Source organism: Oreochromis niloticus, linkage group LG7 (genome assembly GCF_001858045.2).
Source record: "Oreochromis niloticus isolate F11D_XX linkage group LG7, O_niloticus_UMD_NMBU, whole genome shotgun sequence".
NCBI lineage: Eukaryota > Metazoa > Chordata > Actinopteri > Cichliformes > Cichlidae > Oreochromis > Oreochromis niloticus.
Window position 1 is genome coordinate 17,789,277 of NC_031972.2, and position 8,503 is coordinate 17,797,779.

The 8,503-nt window shown below is 41.7% G+C and overlaps 1 protein-coding gene across 10 annotated transcripts in view; it reads left to right on the top strand.

The window, feature by feature from the left end:
• Window positions 1–5,124, top strand: part of LOC102078309 (probable E3 ubiquitin-protein ligase HERC1) — a 59,402-nt gene extending 54,278 nt beyond the window's left edge. For all 10 annotated transcript variants that reach the window (XM_019361008.2, XM_019361009.2, XM_013275191.3 and 7 more), the window contains 15 exons: window positions 45–183; window positions 406–587; window positions 819–974; window positions 1,068–1,190; window positions 1,282–1,384; window positions 1,625–1,794; window positions 1,884–2,022; window positions 2,100–2,269; window positions 2,393–2,562; window positions 2,794–2,959; window positions 3,058–3,134; window positions 3,230–3,482; window positions 3,640–3,792; window positions 4,169–4,474; window positions 4,572–5,124. In XM_019361008.2, the coding sequence (XP_019216553.1) occupies window positions 45–183; window positions 406–587; window positions 819–974; window positions 1,068–1,190; window positions 1,282–1,384; window positions 1,625–1,794; window positions 1,884–2,022; window positions 2,100–2,269; window positions 2,393–2,562; window positions 2,794–2,959; window positions 3,058–3,134; window positions 3,230–3,482; window positions 3,640–3,792; window positions 4,169–4,474; window positions 4,572–4,757 (2,493 nt within the window). In that variant the 3' untranslated portion in view covers window positions 4,758–5,124. The remainder of the gene's footprint in view (window positions 1–44; window positions 184–405; window positions 588–818; window positions 975–1,067; window positions 1,191–1,281; window positions 1,385–1,624; window positions 1,795–1,883; window positions 2,023–2,099; window positions 2,270–2,392; window positions 2,563–2,793; window positions 2,960–3,057; window positions 3,135–3,229; window positions 3,483–3,639; window positions 3,793–4,168; window positions 4,475–4,571) is intronic.
• Window positions 5,125–8,503: the final 3,379 nt, after the last annotated feature.

The following is an 8,503-nucleotide window of genomic DNA, read 5'->3' on the forward strand; positions in this document are numbered from 1 at the left end:
TATAATGCTACTTCACTTTTTTGGGCGATTCAACTGTCTTTCAGGTTGTGTGTGGTCAGAACTGTACCTTTCTGCTCCAGTCCAATGGGACTGTACTGGCTGTAGGAGAAGGACAATATGGCAGACTGGGCCAAGGGAATTCTGATGATCTCTATGTTCCAACTATTATCTCTGCTCTTCAAGGTAAAGTATTCCCAAAGGGGGTAAGAACCAGTCTGCGCTGGTCTGCTTTTGAATCTCTCAGTGTTTTTTTGGGGGGGTTTTTTGTCCTCAAGAGATTGGGAGGAAAACTAGTTTCCTTGTTAGTACTGCAGTTGGATGTATTCACTTGTAATTAGGCCTAACTGTTAATTTCCTTTAGTTTCTAAATTTGTATCAGTCTAATTTACAATTGTCTGTGGGCAGGGTACGTGGTGGCACAGCTGGTGACATCTTGTGGGTCAGACGGACACTCGATGGCCCTGACTGAGACTGGGGAGGTATTCAGCTGGGGAGACGGAGATTTTGGAAAACTGGGTCATGGCAACAGTGAAAGGCAGAGGAGACCCAAACAGATAGAGGCGCTACAAGGAGAAGAGGTCGTTCAGGTATCGAGGAAGTCTTTGCACCAAACTTGTCATGTGGTATTTTAATGTTTGTTTTCAATAAAGGTAATCATCACTTTATTGTATTTTATTAAATGCAGCCACTGTGTGATTGCAGTGCTTCTTAATTTGTAGCCTAAAAAAAATGAATATTTTCAAAGTTCACTGACTGAGTGAATTTAAACACAAATATTTGTTGACATAGATGAATTTAACACAGCTTTGCTTTGTTAGCTCGCTTGTGGCTTCAGGCACTCTGCTGTGGTTACAGCCGATGGGAAGTTGTTCACCTTCGGTAGTGGTGAATCTGGCCGTCTGGGTCAAAGGTCGACATCTAACAAAATGCTACCTGAAAGGGTGGCTGCACTAGAGGGATATCATGTTGGACAGGTAAATCATGGACAGCATTGGCTTTGAATGTAAAAGACTTCAAATGTAAATTTTTCTACTGGAAAAAAATCAAACTTTGGTTACGTTTCTCAGGTGTCGTGTGGTCTCAGTCACACTTTGGTGCTGTCTCTTGATGGCATGGTTGTGTGGGCATTTGGAGATGGAGATCATGGTAAATTGGGAACTGGTTCTTCAACAGCAAAATACTACCCTCAGGTAGGCCAGCGCTACCAAAGATTCACTTTTAGGAATCCTGGAAGGACAAAAAGTTTATGTTTGTGTTATTTTTTTTTTTTCCTGTTTGTAGAAAGTTGAGCAACTTTGCAATAAGAGAATTAAGAAGGTCTGTTGTGGAACTCAGTTCTCTGTGGTCTTGGCCTGTGATGGACATGTCTACACATTTGGTCAAGGTACATTTTACTGTCAAAGTCAAACATGTTATGTAAACCGACCAGTGTTTGCATTATTGGTTGAAATATTGTTTGCAAGCTTCCCTAGATCCCCAAAAGTTCATTCTTTGCGTCTGGGTGTTTTCAGTGGGAGACTGAAAATGCTTCCTTACCTGAATGATTGAGCGTACATCAAGATAATTTAAACTTCCTGCTACCAAGGAAACTAAAACTTAAAAAAAAATGCATTACTTTTTTCAGACCGCATGATTGGCCTGCCGGACTCCATGCTGAAGAACAAATCCTGCCCCCAGGTGGTGCCGTCCCTTGAAGGACTGTTTATAGAAGACATTGCTGTGGGCTGTGAGCATGTGCTCGCCATGTCCTCCACTGGAGACGTCTATGCCTGGGGCTGCAACACCGATGGACAGGTAATCGGTGTGCTCTGAAAATTACAGGCTGTGCTTACATTGCACATCTTAACATCTTGCCACGTTGCGTTTTAATGCTTGTGTTCCAGCTTGGCCTTGGGCACACCAACCCAGTGAAAGAGCCCACGCTTGTCACAGCCCTCCAGGGTAAAAACATCAGGCAGATCTCTGCTGGCCGCTGCCACAGTTCGGCGTGGACCACCCCTTCTACCTCGATGAAGAACTCAGGTACAGACACACTCAGATACACTATAATGGATAAATGGGAACACACCTGGTACTGAATATTTTACTTTCATCTTCAGGTGGCTCTGGAAATTTCCAGTTAGGCCTTCCACAGTCAGTCCCTCCCCAGTACACCACTCTGAAAGACTGTAGCCCTGATGTTCTCAGCATGCGCCTCAGGGTACTCTACCACTTTTCTGATCTCATGTACAAATCCTGGAGGCTGCTCAACCTGGACACCAAAAATCCGGTACCTGTAATCCCTTTTTTGCTCTTTGTAATGTGTTAAAAGAGTAATTCTTAGGACTAAATACTTCCTGGTAATAATTGTGCATCTGTTCCTTTTTATTGTCCTTTCCATCCTTATATCCAGGTGTCCACTTCACGCTATAATTCAGGAACAACAGCCATTATACGAGGGGAGCTCAGAGGCCTTCTATCACCCAAGGTCAACACTCTGCCTCTTGTGCGCTCGATTGGCAGAACAATGACCCAGGGCAAAACATATGGGCCTCAGATCACTGTAAAACGGATTTCCACAAGGTAAGAATGACCATGACATTCAGCGTGTTGGCAGCATGTGAATGTCTTCAGGAGCCAGCTGGTGGAAAAACAGGACTTGGCCAGAACGGCTTGCTGTGTTTCCAATTGGCCGGCCAGGATTAATAATGGAATTTCAGGGCTTTTGTTTGGCACCTTTGTTGTTTTTGACCTGTTACTTGTTCTGTGTGCCCATTAAAACCTTCACATTCCCTCACTCTCACTCCTCTGCAGAGGGCGTTCGACCAAACCCATCTTCGTGCAGATCGCAAAGCAGGTGGTGAGCCTGAATCCTCTGGAGCTGCGGCTGCCGTCACGAGCCTGGAAGGTCAAGCTGGTAGGAGAGGGAGCTGACGATGCTGGCGGAGTGTTTGATGATACCATCACCGAGATGTGCCAGGTGGGGATGAAAGCTGCACATTAACGTCAGAGATTGCTAATAATGCAGGCTGGAACGTTCTTTACTTTAACTGATAAATGGTAATGTGTTTACACCAGGAGCTGCAGTCTGGTGTGGTGGATCTTCTGATTCATACTCCCAATAGCTTTGCAGATGTGGGCAGTAACACTGACAGGTGCACATTTAAAATAACAAAATAAAAACATTTATGAGTGTTTTAGAAGTGTAACAGAACACGCAGCCTCTTGTACTAACTGAATATCTTCACAGGTTCCTGCTTAATCCAGCGGCGCACTCGGATGACCACATGGTCCAGTTTCGCTTCTTGGGTATCCTGATGGCAGTGGCCATCCGCACTAAGAAACCTCTGGACTTGCATCTGGCTCCTTGGGTGTGGAAGCAGCTTTGCTCGATGCCACTCGGGGGAGCTGACTTGGAGGAGGTGGACCTGCTCACCTACCGCAACCTCCAAGGCATCCTTCACCTCGAAAACAGTGGAATCACTGAGGACAATTTCCATGTGGTAAGATATTGTGTGAACTGGGTTATTGCAGAATGAATTAATATTAATGTTTCCTTTACTCCTTCCTCCTGAGCTTTGTGTTTTTCTCCAAGTCCTTTATTTCTCAACCCTTCACCTTATTCCCATTATTATTCCTCTGTGTTATCTCCCTCTGAAGATGATCCCACTGGATTCGTTCGTGGCCCACAGTGCAGATGGAAGGCTGGTACCTGTGGTTCCCGGAGGTCAAAACATCTCTCTGACCTTTGGCAACCGGACTGAATATGTGGAGAGAGCTCTGGAATACAGACTGCATGAGATGGATTCCCAGGTTTGAAGTGTTGTGGGATGATTTGGCTGTGACTGGCAAAAATGTAGTCAAGCGTTGACATGAAAAAAAAGTATCTGAGCATGCAGCCTGCAATCATACTGATCAGGTCGCTTATTTTATGCCTATAGTTTAGAGTAACTGTTTCATGTTACAAAAACTTTTGAGTAGAGTTTTGTATTTCATTTATTTGGTACATTTTTGTTTTAGTTCAGTTTATTTGTGTTTGCTTGTTTCATTTTAGTTTAATTCTGCTTTATTTTTTGCGCCCCGGTCTGCCCGCCAGCTTCCATTAGTGCTCGCTGCTCACTCTGTTTGTTGTTCTTGTTGTTCTCGTCCCTCAGAAGTATCAAAGCTGAGCTTGTTCTGTTATGTCCAGGTGGCAGCAGTCAGAGAGGGCATGTCTACCATCATCCCCGTGCCCCTCCTCTCCCTGCTGACGGCACAGCAGCTCGAGCAGCTGGTCTGCGGCCTGCCAGAAGTCTCCGTCGAGATGCTAAAGAAGCTGGTGCGTTACCGCGATATCACCGAGAGCCACCAGCTCATTTGCTGGTTCTGGCAGAGCTTGGAGGAGTTCACGAATGAGGAGCGGGTGCTTTTCCTACGCTTCATCTCTGGCAGGTCCAGGCTGCCCTCCAACCTGGCTGATATCACGCAGAAGTTCCAGATCATCAAGGTGGACAGGGTAAGGCGATCACAACCAGGTGACGAGGCTGGTTACATGAACAAATACCAAAAGTTATTAAGGTTTACTTTTTTTTCTCTCTGCTGCTCACATTTAGCCCATCAACGGACTTCCAACCGCTCAGACCTGTTTCTTCCTTCTTCGCCTGCCCCCTTACACGAGCCAGGCCATCCTCGCTGAGCGCCTGCGTTACTCCATTCACAACTGCCCCTCCATTGACATGGACAACTACATGCTGACTCACAACACCGACCCAGCAGACAGCTCTGACACCGAGGACTGAAGCAGAAAACTCCAGACTCCAACGGGATGATGAATGTTTTTCTCTGATGCCATGCACATTATGCACTGAACACAGATTTTTATTCACCAGACTTGTACGGTTGTGATGTTTATATGTTGGTTAATTTAAAGATATGCTTAGATTTGAGTTTCTTTTCCAGCTGTGACAGATGTTGTAATTATTGCAGTGCTTATTCTGAATCAAAACTACTACAGGGAAAACAGTAAGATTTTTTAAAAATCTACGTGAATAAGCCACAGTTAAGGAGTTAAGGTGCCTGTTGTTCGAAAATGTGTAATAATTTATTGACCTCTGAAACATACTGTAATCAGTAAAACTGTAAAATAAAGAGTGTTTAAATAAGGAATATGGTGTCTAAATAACATTTTCAAGTTGAAATAATGTAGGAATAAAAACAAAAGATCAAATGTAGATTCATATTTTTAAATGCACATATGATGTAGGTTTGGTTTAGTTTCTCTTATGTTTGTTTATCTTTGTTCTCTTTAAATGCACTTTAAAAAGTTTGGAGATCAGTAAAAAGGTTAAATGTAGATGCAAACTATAATGTGATGTGTAGAATTGACATATACCATTTGTGATAGAATTTTAAAAATAGTTTTAAAGATAAAAAGACATTTTCTGAAAGTTTAAGAGAAAATCAGAGGTCCAGAGTAACGTGATATTTAGAATCCCCATATATTATTCCTGTATGCCTGTGTGTGGTCAATACAAACAATGGCAGTGAGAAATGTAGGTTTAAAAAGCTCTGTATGGGAATATTATCACTTTGACCTTCAGATCAATTTATTGACCTTAAAGAAAAGGTCAGAGGTCAAATGTGAGATGATATTTTAAATCTTTAAACAGTAATTTCTATGTGTTGACAATATCCACCAAACTTTTAAGTTATAAGGCTTTTTTGGGTCAATTTTTAATCAGTAAATAATTCAACTGACGTTGAACGTTTGTGGATGCAAGTTGAATTTTAATAGCTTTAAATCCCTACAGGTTTAAGTTTTATCACAATTCATTCAAAACCTTTGGAGCTTTTTACAGACAGAGTGTTATGCATGCACGCAAATGCTACCAAAAACCAAACCTCTTTGGTAGCAGTAAATATCTCCATATCCCAATGCAATATAAATCAAGTACAAATAAATAAATGGATAAAAACACATACATCCATGATTGTGACTGATTGTGAGTTATGTAACCTATTCCAAGGTAACTGACTGAGAGCTCTGCTAAACTGCACTGAGACCGATGTGTTTAATCAGTTAATCAGATTAGATCATTAGATTAGGATGACAAACTTCATTTTTTAAACAGAATTAAAAAAACAATTTCCACCGCCCGTTACAAGAAGAACACTGAAGCTCTGAATGAAGCTACACATTTGTAACAGAATCTAACTGAAAACACGGTTGTGTAGTCAGTCAACTTTCTCTAAAACAAATAAATCCTGTGAAGAATCATGGCGCATTAAAAAAGTACAGTAAGAAACAAAAAAACAGTTCCAGTGAGGGTTTCTGCTGAAAATGATGCACCTAAAAATATTTTTATAAAAATCTTCTTTAACTGTTTATCACATAGAAAATATTTTTTCTGTGTAAGGCCCAAATATGAATGGCATCAAACTGGTTCGGTCATTACAACAAGACAAGAGTCCAGACAAGTTAGTGACTTAAACATAGCAGTGCCTGAGCTCAGCTTGCCAACATACTCACAATACTAACTGTTCGATCTCCAGCCATTTGTAATAAACAGTGAGAAAAACAGTGCCACTATAGATGATGGTGCATCTGTGTCTGTGTGATTAACCAGTTTTTCTTCGGACAGAATAATCTCTGGGATAAAGATGATGTTAAGTAAACAATAAATGACAATGGGGGAGCTAGAATACTAAAATGTGTGCTATTTCCTGCAGTCATTTCTATTGGAAGCTAAAACTCAGTCAGTGAGAGTAGATATCCCTAATTTGGTCATCACCGGCACACAGCCTCGGCTGTGAACACGGACAGTTGGTTGATTGAGCAGCTGCACCAAAGCTGCTTCGTTAAAAAGTCCAAGAGTTAAAAAAAAAACAGCTGGGAATGAAAGTGTAATGGTTCCTTTTAAAAGTGTTGGCAAGGTTTATGGGCAAAGCACACCACAGCCCAGGTATGGTAGGTCCAGGTGTTGTTTGTTGCATGTTTATGAGGCTGAGTCAGTCTGCTTCAAGCAAACTGGCCACAGTGCCCTGAAACAAGTCCAAAATTTGGACAGGTAGGTATTAGATTGACGTAGACAGGTAGATATTAGACTGCAAGACATAACAGAGACAAGTCACTATAGGTCAGATTGGAGAGGGATGAATAAACTCAAAGGGAAGCAGACTTCATGCCTCTCAGAATTCAAAAGTAAAAAAAGCAGAAAATAACTGAGAGACCTGCGTGATCTGAATTCTTCCACCTTTGCAGAAAATAATATGTTAATGTGGGACTGCATTATTCATACGAGAGAAAAAAACAAACTGGAAAAATATGGTCATTTCTTTCATTTTCATTTGCATTAACCTCTACTTAAGAAAAAAAAAAATAACCGAGAAAGCAACATCTTCCCGATTGTACAAAAAAAGAGATCTTAATCCGGCTCCCTTGGGTCTAATGTTGTCCTGAGTCAGCACAGCTGGTGCGTCTGCAATTTGTCTGTGCTGGTGTGAGGTACGTCTGCTCTGACCTTATTACCCATCTGTTTTCCCTGTGTGCTGTGTGGCCAATAAGGCACAATTCAAGTCAGCAGCCCTGCAGCTGAGAGGGGGAGGGTTTCTCATGAGAAGCCTCGCCAGATATAAATAAAAGCGCCATCTATCAACCTAACAGGTCCGCAAATTTGAGAAGGCAGGGCAGAAAAAAACAAAAACCAAAAAAGCATCAAGGACTTGTTTCACAGATTTGGTGCAGTTGTACTACTCTAATAGATATTCCTGTTGGGAAGTAGATGTCATTTCAGGTATTTTGTATTTAATTCTCTTTGCAGATGGTTGTAGATGCCGGGGTCATTTAGGGAGACCCAAAAGGGCATTAGACTACAATAAGTAATCACAAATGAAAATATCCTGTCTGGAATTACAAGCTGGAACAATGTAATCTTAGCCAAAGGGGGATTATCTGGATATGAAAGGTTCTCTGAACTCTCTGCCGAAAGAAACAATTTGTCTTACTATATGTTATAAACCAAAAAGCTAAAACATGAAAACTACTGGCAGGTGATGTGACATTATTGGAAACTGGGTCCTTGCTTAGATAACCCGGCTAAACTTTGCAAATGCAGGACAATGTGCCCCCATCCACCTCAGATATCCGCTTCTGATATCTTTTAGGTATGATAAGGTGGAGCAACACAAGATTGGAAAGGTGGTCTTAATGCTGTAGTGGTTGTCATGTTTTTTCTAATGTTCTTAATCAAACATTGTAGACACACAGTACTTCCTATTACCACTGGAGGGCAGTCTGATTGTTGCACTTCCCACTGCATCTACCAAGTTCAAGAAATCAATTAGAATCAGGGGAGATCATTAACACACACACATGCACACACACACAAACACAGATCCTGCATAGCTGATGATGCATTATCACTGTTAGCTAATATCTGTCACTGTGTTTCTGCTAATTTGATCACTACAAATAGATGACAACCTGGATGAGCTAAAATGACTCCAGTGACAGACCTTTTCAAACCTGAGCAACAGTAGCACATAG